This window comes from Mesoplodon mirus (assembly GCF_964341445.2).
Source record: "Mesoplodon mirus genome assembly, chromosome: 3".
Taxonomy (NCBI): Eukaryota; Metazoa; Chordata; class Mammalia; order Artiodactyla; family Ziphiidae; genus Mesoplodon; species Mesoplodon mirus.
The window spans coordinates 32,487,096-32,500,071 of NC_138978.1; the positions used below are offsets into that span (position 1 = coordinate 32,487,096).

Genomic DNA, 12,976 nt, shown 5'->3' on the forward strand with positions numbered 1-12,976 from the left:
CCCCTGCCAGCCTTTCCCAGCAATCCAGGACCAGATGCCAAGACCCATAACCTTGGGGCTTAAACACTTAGCTGTGCTCTACCCCAGGGACTTGGCATGAGTGTGTCTCAGTGGACCCTGGTTCCCTCCCTCCCACCTGTCCTCCCAGTGCCTTGCCTCAGAACCATACAGACCCGCGGGCATCTGTGCACAACGCTCATGGAACATGTCCAGAACCCCTCTTCCCAGCAGCCCGTGCAAGCCCCACCACTTTGCTCCCTGGCCTGGGGGCTCTTCCTTACTCTGCTCGCGATGTAAAAACACACCATTTAAAAGCCTCAGACCTAGACCTCTCCTCCATCCTTAGGCCAAACTCCCAGCATGAGACCTCTTCAAGTTTGGGGGCATCTGCAGACACATGGGAAATGTCTGCAAGGGAGGCTGTGTGTGGACGTCCCTCCGGTTCATCATTTACCGGAAGGGGTGGCTCTCTCCCCACTGGGTTTGAGAACATGGACATTTCCACAGTGAGGAACCCCTTTCTGTGCCTGCCCTCTGGTTTCTCTTACCAGCAGTCTTCTTGTGCTGCTCCCCTTAACTCTAGCTGTCAAAGGGGCCTGGAAACTCAGAGAAGTGGTTTTCTCCCTGCTAGGACCCAGTGTTCTCTCCGGAAGGCAAAGGGCAGAGTCTAAGTGCCTTCTGGGGCCTCTGGGAAATGAAGTAAATACAATAGGCAGAAGATTCACGGTGGGTGGGTGGGTGTTGATAATGCAGATTCTCGGGTTCCAGGTTCTGTTTCAAATCTGGGGAGCCAGGAAGGTGGCTCTTCTAGACACATCTCAGTTGGTTCTGATGAGGTGGTCCAGGGACAACACTTGGACAGACTGGGCTAGAATGTGAATGCAGTGACCGTGGGCTGCCAGCGCCCAAATGAACACTCCTCTCCAATCTCCCTCAGGAAATGATTACCTCCTCTGCTAGATTCTAAGCGCCTCTCCAGAAGGGACCAAAGCTTATTGGACAATGTGCGCTCAGCAGAAGGCCTGGCACATGGCAGCTGCTGTGGACGTTTGTTTGATGAAGACAAACTCTCTGGTTCCAGAGGGCAGAGCCGCTTTTACCAAGATGGTGGCAGGGCTGGTACGGCTGCAAGGCAGCTACAACAGAGGCTGGGGTTCTAACCCCGAGAACGCCTTCTTCCTTGAAGACCCAATGACTCTCAGAATCGGAGCCTGATTTCTTGCTGTGGGATGACCTCCCACACTTGAGGGGAGGGCCCAGGATTACTCCAGCCTCTCCACCTCAGGAAAGAGCAATGAGACTACCAACCTCTTCAACAGGGAACCGGAACAGAAGAGCCACTTTCCCCCGGACCAGACTGAAGGCCTCTCCTACATTCTCAAGCTTTGCTGCATATTCGTATCACCTGGGAAACTTAAAAAATCCCACTGCCCAGGCCACACCTCATACCAAGTAAATCCAAATAGGTGAGGGTGAGATAGGTGATTCCAATGTGCAGTCATGCTTGCGACCCAGCACCCTACGACACAGGACCAACAGGGAGCCCAGCGCAGAGGGAAAAGCATGAGGCACAGACTTGTTTGCATCCCATTTAGTTTTGTGAGAAAAAAACCACAATTACAAGAGAAATGGGGATGCTCAGGCCGAGCACATTCAATAATCCTCACTGGGAGAGGGTTGAAAACTATTTGACACATTCCCTAAACCAGTAAATCAGAGATTCAGATAAATAATGATCCAAAGGGGGGACTGTCATCTACCCCAAGGCCACAGACAGATAACTAGAATTCTGGGTCCCAGGGTGAGTCTGGGAGGTGGGACCCTGTGAAAGGCAGCTGTGACAGGTGATGTCTGTCAGACACCAGCTTCTGGGCTGGCCCTGCTCCCTTCCCAGGTGCTGGGCGGGGAGGGAGAGCAGGCTTTGGCTCAGTAGAACTCTGGAGGAACCTGAGTGGGGACCAGGGCTGGCTGAGGGGACAGGCTCACTTATAGTTCTTGGAGGGAAATTCCCGCCGGCCTTTCCCCTTGCCGCCAAAGTTGCGCACCCGATGGATGACCTGCAGCTGCTGCTCAATGGTCGCGGTGATGTTCACATCATCGGGGATGTGGACGTAACGGACATTCCGGCCTGTCACAAAGAGGTCATCCAGCTCGACCTGATGCCCCCAACGGTCCGTGTAGGTGACCTGGGCCAGGCGGATGTTCATGAAAGCATCAACGTTGTCTATGCGTCCGCGGGCCATGCTCTCATCCCGCAGGTCCACGGTGGTGACCTGGCCCTGGAGGCCCTGCAGCAGGATGATCAGGCTGTTCTCGGAGATGGTCCGCTCCTTCACTGAGTGGCTCACTGCCATTCTTCCACACTGCGGCTGCTCGCTCTGGGAGGGGCACACAGAGGGGAGCTGTGGCAGGCTAGCGGGTGCAGTTGCTAACTCACCTCCACCTGGTTTTAGCACAAAATCCCCAGCCCAGACATTCCCAAGTCTGCCCACCTCCCCAATTTCTGTGTCTATGAAGCACCCTTAGGTGCTTCATGTACACACCTCATAGAATCCTCACAACACCCTGCAAGCCAAGGATCACTTATACTCACTTTATAAATGAGGAAAATATGGCCGGGAGAGGTTAAGTCACTTGCCCAAGGTCACACAGGTGATAAGCGGAGGTGCTGGGATTCAAATCCATCGCTGCCTGACTCCAAACCCCACACCAGTGGTTCTGAGCCCTCGCTGTATGTTAGAGTCATCTGCTGAGTTTTTACCTGGCTGCCACACCCCAGAGGTTCTGATTCATTTGGTCAGGGGTGGGTCCCAGGTATCCTATTTTTTAAAAGCTCCCCAGGTAATTCTAATGTGCATCCGAGTTTGAGAATCACTGCTCTAAAGTGTAGTTTACACCCTTGCTACCCAGGCACTTGCTAGAAATACAGAATCTCCAGGCTTTCCCCAGACCTACTTAGAGAATCTGCATTTTAACGTGACCCCTAGGTGAACCACCAGTTCTCAAACAATCGCCTGCATCAGAATCACCTGGAGAACGTGTTAAAACAGACTGCTGGGCCCACCTTTCAGTTTCTGACTCAGTCGGTCTGAGGTGAGGCTCAAGAATGGGCACTTCTAAAGCATTCTCAGTTGATGCTGATGTTACTGGCCTGGGGCGCACTGAGAACGACTGGTCTACAGGATGCTGCCACCACGTAACCAGAAACCTAGATAATTGATTGAAAACAAGAAATGGTAGCATATGCAGCACGTACGTTTTGAAGGTAAAGAAATGGAGGTTCGACTCCCCACTCCACCCACACTCTGTAAACGTAGGACAGTTACTTAATGTCTCTGAACCTGTTTCCACGTCTATTAAACCACAGGCTAAATGAGGCTAACAAGCTCTCACCACACTGAATGTATTTTCCTTTGCTTTCGATTATGCCCCGATGCTGTATTAATGTAACTTTGTCTTATCTATCCCCCATTTTCAGACCCTGAGTGCAAGTTGGTGGAACTTTCTTTTCTTTCCTTAAGACCTCACTCAGGATACCGAAAGGGCTGTGCAGGGTGGCATTAAGTGTGGCAAGCTACCCATACCACTGACGAGAGGCTAGGAGCTGGGCCGGCCGACCCTAACGACCCCACCCAGGCTTCACCAGGAGTACGTGTCCAAGCAAGGGTCTGGGGCAGCACACTGACTGCAAAGAGGCAGGTCTGGTCTCGAGGACGGACTCGGCCACTTCCTAGGAGGGCGACCTCGAGCAAGCCACTTGGCTTCTTCAAGCCTGTTAGCCAATCCCTAAAAGGGGGATGGTGGTCACCCTTTACTCACAGAGCGTGGGAGTGGGCTTGGGTGAGGAGCTACGCTCAGCAATCGGGAGGAAGACGCTGGCCCAGCTCCCGCCGCCTCCGCGGCTCCTGGCTCGCCAGCGTTCCGCCCCGGGCTCCCGGACCCACCGCGCGCGTTCCTTCCGCTGTCCCGCTGCGCGTCGCCGCCGAAACTAGCGACCGCCTAGCCGGGCTGCTCCTCTCCCGCGGCCGAACTGACAAGCCATGGCAACCGAGGGGCCGCTCTGCCCTCCCGGAGCATCGAGAGCGCGGCGGCGCGCAGGGCCCGTGACTCCGCGGCGGGCCCGGAACTACAATCCCCAGAAGGCCTCGCGGGCGCGTGACTCGCGCTCCTGCAGCCGCGGCCTACGTCATTGGATTCTCTCCTATTTTGGAGTCTTTCTTCCGTTCAGCGAATCCGGTCGTCCCTCCTCCGTGGGGCAGTTAGTTCCAGAACCCCCGCGAATACCGAAACCAGGGATGCTCAAGTCCCTTGTATGAAGTGGCGTCGTATAGGAGGGTTCCGCATTCGCGGATACGGAGGGCCAGCTGTATTCACTGAACCTTCACCGTGTGTCGGACACTTTCCCAGGCTCTGGTCGTAGGGGTGACCAAGGAGACAAGCTCCGTGATCTGATGACCCGACCCTTAAATCAACTGGGTGGGGGGGAGGCGGGGGAGTCGCCTATGAGAAAAAGAAAATTATGATAAAATTTCTTCAGAGAATTAAAACGGGTCGATGTTATAGTGACTGGGTGATCTTTTATTGGACGGTCAGGGATGTCCTGAGAAGGTGACATTTGACATCTGAGTTGAGATGAATTACATGAAGCCAAGCTTGTGAACGCTAGGAGAAGAGCATTGCAGTTAGAGGGAACAGTTTGTGCAAAGGACCTGGTGCAAATGAGCTTGACAATTTGGACAAACGGGAAGGCCACTAAGACTGGGAAGAGTAGTGTGACAAGAAGTCGGAGAGGAAGGCAACAGCCAGGGTATTTAGGATTTTGCAAGCCAAGGTAAGGCGTTTGGATTTCTGGATTAGGAGTGCAGGCTCTGGAGGCTGTGCCTGGGTTTAAATCTGCCCCTTGTTAACTGTGTGACTTTAGACAAGTTAATTATCCTCTTTGTGCGTCAGGTTTCCTCATCTGTTACTGGAAGTGCAATGATAGGCCATCAAAGGAGAGTGACAGGATCTAATTTACATTTTAAAAGGTCATTCTGTATAGCCTTGGAAAAACTGCTTATCTTTCTTCAGCCTCAATTTCATTAGAAAAAACAAAACATAATGACTAACTCAGAGAATTGTTTTAAGGTTTGAGTGACCTTCATTAATGTGTGAAAGCACCTGGCACACAGGAGAAGCTCAATAAGAGTTAGGCTTGTGTCATTCCTTTATCCTCTCATTCACTGGTTTCCACCTTCCCCAGGAGCCTTCTCTTTTTACCAGTCATCACAGCTGGTCTCTCCTTATCCTAAAAATTGAAATTGTCTTTCTCCTCCATGCATGCTACTCTTATTTTCCTACCTTCCACAGTAGAACTTCTCAGGAGAGGCCTCTATATCAGTGGTTCTCCAGTTGCAGTCCCTTTTCCAACCTCATTTCTGTGTGAGACTGGATCTTCTTCATGTACTTCAGCCAAAACAACATAGCACAATGGATTGAATGCAGAAGCAGATATGAGAATCCAACTCTCTTCTGTTGTGATAGACATTATTAAAGAGATTTGCAAAACTATAAAGCAGTGTCACTCTTCTCACCATATTTTTTCTTTTGGAAAATATAGTTATTTTTATTTTTATTTTTATTTTTTTGCGGTACGTGGGCCTCTCACCGTCATGGCCTCTCCCGTCGCGGAGCACAGGCTCCGGACGCGCAGGCTCAGCGGCCATGGCTCATGGGCCCAGCCTCTCCGCGGCATGTGGGATCCTCCCGGACCGGGGCACGAACCCGTGTCCGCTGCATCGGCAGGCGGACTCTCAACCACTGCGCCACCAGGGAAGCCCGGAAAATATAGTTATTTTTAAATAAAAATGTTAATGGGTCTGTTGTTATTTAAAAGAGAATTAATATTAAAATTTTAATTTCATATATATGTGATTACCATATATATATATATATATATATATATATATATATATATATATATATATACATATACACACATACACACACACACACATATATATATCCCCCACATAAACAAACACTTTTGGGGGTTTTCCATAATTTTTTAAAAAAATAAATTTACTTATTTATTTTTGGTTGCGTTGGGTCTCCGTTGCTGCGCGTGGGCTTTCTCTAGTTGCAGCGAGCGGGGGCTACTCTTCATTGTGGTGCATGGGCTTCTCATCGCAGGCTTCTTTTGTTGCAGAGCACAGACTCTAGGCGTGCGGGCTTCAGTAGTTGTGGCACGGGGGCTCAGTAGTGGTGGCTCACGGGCTCTAGAGCACAGCCTCAGCAGTTGTGGCGCACGGGCCTAGCTGCCCCGCGGCATGTGGGATCTTCCTGGAACAGGGGTCGAACCCGTGTCCCCTGCATTTGCAAGCGGATTCTTAACCACTGCACCACCAGGGAAGTCCCTTCAATAATTTTTAAGAGTACAAAAGTGTCCTGAGACTGAAAGTTTGAGAACTGCTGCTCTATCCTGAAGGCTTTCACCTGCTCACTCACCTCACTGTAATCTGGCTTCTTCTCGAGTATTTTGAGTTCTACTCCCATTAACTTCTCTGAAGAAGGTTACTAATGATTTCCTTGTTCTTAAGAGAACCTCTGTCTCTTTCTTAGTCCTTACTTCCATGATCCTTCTCAGTGATTGACCATACTGACCATCGTCCTCCTTCGTAATTTTTTTCCCCCTGGGGCTTTGTATCACTTGGTTTCACCCATTTCCCTGATTGTTTCTTCTCCATCTCTCTTTTTTTAACCCCACTTCATTCTGCTACCTAAACATGTGTGCTTTTTCTGGGGCTGTATTCCGGGCCCAGCTCTCTTCTTGGTCGAGTATCTCTTTGCCACCTACTACTATATGCTGAATTGCTTGTCTACATCTCTAGCCCAGACTGCTCCACAGAAGACCTCCATTTCCCAACTGTCTGTTGCTTATTCTCACATGTGTCACTGGTACTTGGAACTCAGCGTGTCTACAGGACAAGTTCATCAAGTCCTTCCCAAATGAATTGCTACTCTGAATTTTTCTATTTCTGTGGTTGCTACCACCATTTTTCAACTACCCAAGTTGGGTACCTTGAATGCGCTTGACAACTTCTATCATTTCCGGATTCACCCACATCTGTCACAGTCACTGAACTCTGAAGATTCTTTGGAACTTGTCTCCCAGCCTTCACTTGCCTTTTTATTCTGACTGCCACCATTCTAGTTGAGACCCTCTTTTTCTCATTTAATTCATTATAAAAGCCATCTTACTGGCCTTTGTGTCCCATGATCCTTTGAGAACAGATTCAAAGTACAGTTATGATCTTACTTACCTGCTAAGAAAAAAATCAATTCACTAGCAGAATAAAGTTTCCAGTGCTGACATTGATTTGATTCCAACTTACTTTCCAGCTGAATCTCCTTCAGGTTCTCTACCCAAACTCTCCAACCAGTGTTTCTTAAAGTGTGGTCTGGGAACCAGTTGCCTTAAAGTTATCTGGAATGCTTGTTAAACCCAACCCCACATCTACAGCCTCAGGAGTGGAGCCCGGGGATCTGCACATCTAACAGTGTACACTACAATTGGAGACCTGCTGCTCTCCTTTCTAGCCAGAGTCAGCAACCCCCAGACAAGCCCTGCACTCTTGTCTCTGCCTTTGCTATCCTGCTCCATCTGCCTGGGATCTTCTCTTTTTATCTATAGATGTTAAGTCCAATCCCTCCTTCAAAGGCTGGCTCCATTGCTGTACCTTTCTGAAGTCTTCCCTGATTACCCCAATTGGGAGTGACGCTGATAGCGTATTGCTTGGTATATGTTTGCTGGTTGTATGCAGATTCACCATAGTTATTTACATAAATCTTGCTTCTCCTGCTCATCTCTTGGGTGTTGAGACAGGGAGAAGGTCCTAGGAGGCACAAATGCTTCACCCTACAAATAGCAGTTGCGGGAGGGACTGGTTTTATGAATGTGGTGAGAAGCTGATGGGGATCTGAATGAATTGGTGGCAGTGGGGTGGAAAGAAGGGATGAGTGTTAAAGACTCTGAAGAAAGCTAATCAGAATCCTTGGGGGCTGATTAAATCTGGAGTGTGGTTTGCAGAGGGGGAAATCAATGACTTAAATTTTAACACTGGGTATCCAGAGAGGTGGTGGTCCATCGATAGGAATAAGAGGGTTGGGGGGTCATGCCTGTGGAGGGTATCTCAGTTTTTGGCTACTCAGCCACCGAACTCCTTTCCCATTTGGGGAAATCTGACATTCTATGAATTTCAGTGGGAGGTGAGGTTCTGCTTCCCGCTCCAGATGATTTAAAGGCCTTGTCAGGTATGGCATGGCCTTGTGACATAAACTCAGGCATTATCAGATTCTAAATCTGGAGCAAGTGACACGAACCAGCAGGAACTGTTTAGGCTCCGTCCTGGTGTCTGCGTCATCCAGTGCCTCATTCCTGGGGATGCTGCTGGCGCTGGAGTGCTTTCCTATGCTGCCTGCCCTTCCTCGGTTCCTGGCCATTTCCCATGGTCCTTCAGTCTTCCTGACAACTGTGAGTTGCCTGAAGCCCTTCAGTAGATTCCTTCTCTACCTAAGTAGCCAGAATTAGTTCCAACTTTTTTTGCAACCTCAAACCCAGACAAGGGTCCACTTGAACTGAGTTCAAGAGCCTTGAATTTCCCTGTCCCCTTTAGATGAGCCCTGTTGTGGTTCTGTATCCAGTTGTCAGAGGATCACAGAATCCTGAGAGTTAGGGCGATTCCCAGGTCACCTGCTCCAACTTACCACCCAGGGTCCAAATCCCCACTCCACCCCCCCCACAGATCCCCCTGTAACCACTGCCTGAGACTCCAGTGACCAGCAACTCACTCCTGTGCCAGCTGTTTTACTCCATTGTTGAGAAGTTTTGGGTAACTTCTACCCATCACTTCTGGTTCTTTTTATGGAGAACTGTCTTATATTTAAGAAGTATGTCCTGAATAAATAAAAATGACATCAGTGTTAGACACTAAGCTTAGGGTGATGGAGCATCTCAGGGAAAGTGAGTCTGCAGTCAAAGTGAGGCGGGGGATACAGAGATTTGTGAGTTAATAGTACTGGTTGAAAATAATGGCCTCTCTGAAAAAAGGGATGCAAAACAATTTGCAGAAGAATGCAAACTAAGCACTGCAGGGCACATAAAACGTTTGGTCAGCACTGGGGCAAGAGCGCTGGGGTGAGGGAAGGGGATAGGGTGAAGGTGAGAAATGGAGTGTGAGAGAGAGATGAGGTGAGAGTGAGGATGGGGGTGGGGGAAAACGCCAGGGACGAAATAAGGATCCTCCAGCAGTTGCCCTGGCCGTTCTGACAGACTTAGAAACAGCTACATAAATGCCTGCATCAAAGACGGGCCATCCTCAATCAGAAGCAACCGAGGGAGAGAGGGGAAGTGTGGTCAGAAATCAGTAGGATTTGGGACTTTCCTGGTGGTCCAGTGATTAAGACTCTGCACTTCCACTCAGGGAGCATGGGTTCGATCCCTGGTCAGGGAACTAAGATCCTGCAAGTGGGCCTGGCGTGGCTGGTGGGGTGGGGGAAAGAAAATAAATTAGTAGGATTGGAGCCCCCGAGGCCAAGGGTGAGAGAGTTTTAGGAAGAAAAGGGTCTTGAGCAGGGCCAAGGAGAATGGGGAGCAGAGAAGGTCGTGGGGTCCAGCAAAGTTGAGGCCTGGAGACTTGAGAAGGGACCTACCTGTGTAGTGGCAGGAGCTATGGGGGGCAGGAGGGAGGAAGGCGAGGCAGCTCAGAAGTCTGTAGAGCTGGTGAGTGAGCTGAGGAGGCCCTGGAGGAGCAGAGGCCGTGCTGCGTGGGAGCGGCTTGGACCGAGGAGCTCCCCAGCTGCCAGTTGGTGAACTTCTAAAAACATTTAATTAATTAATTAATTAATTAATTAATCTTTGACTGCGTTGGGTCTTCATTGCTGCGTACGGGCTTTCTCTAGTTGCGGCGAGCGAGGGCTACTCTTCGTTGCGGTGAGCGGGCTTCTCATGGCGGTGGCTTCTCTTGTTGCAGAGCACGGGCTCTAGGCACGCGGGCTCAGTAGTTGTGGCGCCGGGCTTAGTTGGTCTGAGGCATGTGGGATCTTCCCGGACCAGGGATGGAACCTGTATCCCCTGCAGTGGCAGGCAGATTCTTAACCACTGCACCACCAGGGAAGTCCCTGGTGAACTTCTGAGGTGCAGAAAGGGGTCTGGGTAGGGAAAAAGTGATAAAAGATGTGGTGAGGTAGAGAGGAGAGACGACGGAGGGCATATGACACAGGTATTATCTTCTCAGTTGTAACTGAAGCTGAGAGGCCTTCTGGATATCCAGAAAACCCAAGTCAAGCATCCTTGACCTTCCCCTTGAATACCTGAAAAAAAAGTCAGCCCCTGGGGAATTTTAATAAGAGCAGGAGGGTGGAGTGATCTGAAGCCAATGTGTGCATCTAGGATTTAGGAGTCTTGGGTTTGCCCCCAGCTCTACAAATCTTTGTTTATAATACTTATTTTATCCTTTGTGTGTTTTAAAGTTGTATGTATCAAGTAACCCTAAAATAAACAATATATGAAGTTTATAGACAGTGGTTTTGGATGAATTATGTGAGAGATGGGAATTTAAACAACTTCCTTTATTGTAATTTCAGCTGTCTCTGTGACTTTCAAGAAGTCACTTTTACTTTCTTCCTCTTATTTTTCTCCCAGGATATGGGACTAGCGTTAATGACCCACCCTGGCAGGTCCTTCACCTTCATAATGAAATTAAAAAAAAAAAAAAAAGGCCACACCTAGTGGTGTGGCCTCGCTAGGCCTAAGGCAGCAGGGGTTTCCTGTGGTTCTGGGAACTAACAGAGAAAGTAATGTTATTTTTGACATCAGAGGAGCGACTGGCCAGAAACAAAAAGAACACAGCGTGTGTATGTGGGGTGGTAGGGGGTGTTAAGGGGATCAAGTAATCCAGAATAATTTCCATCGGCCCTTGGAACGCATCTTGACATTCTCATCTGGAAAGAGGTGACTATGATCTAAGAATTTACTTCACGTTGAATCATGAAACTGGGCAGGAAAGATTCAACTGTGAAGAGGGTTCTCCAGCCCAGTCCCTTGAAAACACTTCTTTTCACTCCCTCTGCTGCCAGCTGTCCAGGAATTTGGCAGCTGATGAGGAGTTTTCCAGGGAGTAATTCAAAGGGAGGAAGGGGGAGGTAAACAGTGTATCAGTTTTTCAGTTTTTGGATTTTAATTTGGGTCTTTACGATTCGGTATTATGCTAATATATATATATATTTTTTTTTTTTTTCCCCCTAAAATTTGCATTTGTCTTTCTGTGGTTTCCTGAGGCTTGAGTTAGTCTCCATGGATGTAAACCAGAGTGACAAAACAGGTGGAAGAGGATGAGGGAATCTGATCCTGTTCAGACTTGGGGATCTCCAGGATCTGGTTATGATGTTTGAATTTGTTTCTCACCTACCAGGATCTGGATATAAGGAAAAAAGTGAGTTTATCTTTTAAAATTGTTACATAATTATGTGGACTGCATGGGATGACTTTCATCCTAGAACTAAGGGCTAAGTACATTTCCTCCTTTTTTTCCTGCCCTTCACTCTCAATTTTTATTACATCTTTCTTCTGGGAACCATTAAAAAGTACTTTTGTTCAGAAGGCTTTTCTAGAGCTTTGCCTTGCATGTTCTACGGGGCCTTCCAACACTATGATAAGAACAAGAGCAGGACAGTTTAAAACTTAGTTGAGAAGAGGTAAGTCACAGAATTGCTGAAAGAGAGCAGATATACTCCCAAAGCATGGAGTGGGGTGGGGGAGTGCGGCGTGGGTAAAATTCCAGTTCTTAGACCCCACCTGGGGCAGGGCCTAAGAATCTGTAAACTCAGCAACTTAGCTGGGGCAAGCTGGCTTTGAGTCAATGAACTAGTTCTTTTCCTTTCTTACAGATGAGAGAACTGAGGCTCGGTGAGGGTAACTGCCTAAGACGCCGTTGTGAATTTGGGGAAGGGATGGGGACCACGGTGTGCCTTCCCTCGGAGCGCACTGGGCACTGTTGTGTGACACCCTCAGACCCCGTGGCCTGGTGTTAAATGAACAATGATGCCTTGTCAGTACTCAGTCCACATTCTTGCCAGAGTAATCCTTGCCTTCTCTTTCCTTTGCTCCCTCCCGACTCCCCTGCTTTCCCTGGGTACCCTGAACCACCACGCAAATAAACTTGTTTTTCTCAACATTTGTGCAAGTCTAGAGACATGAAACTCAAAGACTGCCTCATCACCAGGCTGCCTTACCAGAGATCTGTATCTTGTTTATTCACTGAGAGAACAGATAGGTTTGAAATCATCAGCACGGCTCTGGGATAGGTGGAGGCTGGAGGCTGGAGCCTGCTTCTCAGAAGCCCGTGGCCCACCTCCAAGGCCCCAGGACAAGCTCGGAGCAGACAGTGAAGTTCAGGTTTGTGGCAGTGCGGTGGCAGCCAGACCTAGGACAGAGCCTTCCCCTTCACTTGTCATCCAGTCAGGCCACCCCAACTGGTGGCCAGATTGCTTAAAAGAGACTAAAACAGAAGGCACTTTGTAAGCCTGTAAGCAGCAGCTTACACAGCACGGTGTGCTTCTCCTCCTCAGTGGACCTTTTGGGGGCTTTGGTGGGTAAGAAAGTCACTTTCATGGGTAGGAAGCAACTTTATTGGGTGATTTACCCTTCTGTATCCAAACCCTATGCCTTGGGTAAGCTAAAGGACAGGCACCCTTGCATTCCAGAAATATGTTCGCCTCAACTCTTGCTAAGGTGCAAGGGTCCTGAGTGGTCCTGGTGGCTGGCTCAATCTCAGGCAATGATCAGCTCAGCTCAGTTTCTCCCCTACCCTCTGCCGTTCTGGATATTGCTTCCATGGGATTGAATGTACCTTGACCTCTGGATATTGGCTGATCCTGAGCCTGCCAGTTAGTTACTCAATTCAGGATGAATGTGAGGTGGAGGGCTGACCCTCCTTCC

At 49.1% G+C, this 12,976-nt stretch overlaps 1 protein-coding gene across 4 annotated transcripts; it reads right to left on the reverse strand.

Annotated features, from left to right (window-relative positions):
- Positions 1 to 1,576: 1,576 nt before the first annotated feature.
- Positions 1,577 to 4,137, reverse strand: LSM10 (LSM10, U7 small nuclear RNA associated). 4 transcript variants are annotated; one of them, XM_082614892.1, is made up of 3 exons: positions 3,820 to 4,048; positions 3,065 to 3,208; positions 1,577 to 2,378 (listed from the first exon to the last, which is right to left on the reverse strand). In XM_082614892.1, the coding sequence occupies exon 3, from the start codon at positions 2,352 to 2,354 to the stop codon at positions 1,983 to 1,985; it is 372 nt and encodes a 123-aa protein (XP_082471018.1). In that variant the 5' UTR covers positions 2,355 to 2,378; positions 3,065 to 3,208; positions 3,820 to 4,048; the 3' UTR covers positions 1,577 to 1,982. The 4 variants fall into 4 exon arrangements, 3 of the variants coding, with proteins under 3 accessions (XP_082471018.1, XP_082471019.1, XP_082471017.1); XR_014293490.1 differs by lacking the exon at positions 1,577 to 2,378 and adding an exon at positions 2,388 to 2,729; XM_082614893.1 differs by lacking the exon at positions 3,065 to 3,208 and having other exon boundaries at positions 3,945 to 4,137.
- Positions 4,138 to 12,976: the final 8,839 nt, after the last annotated feature.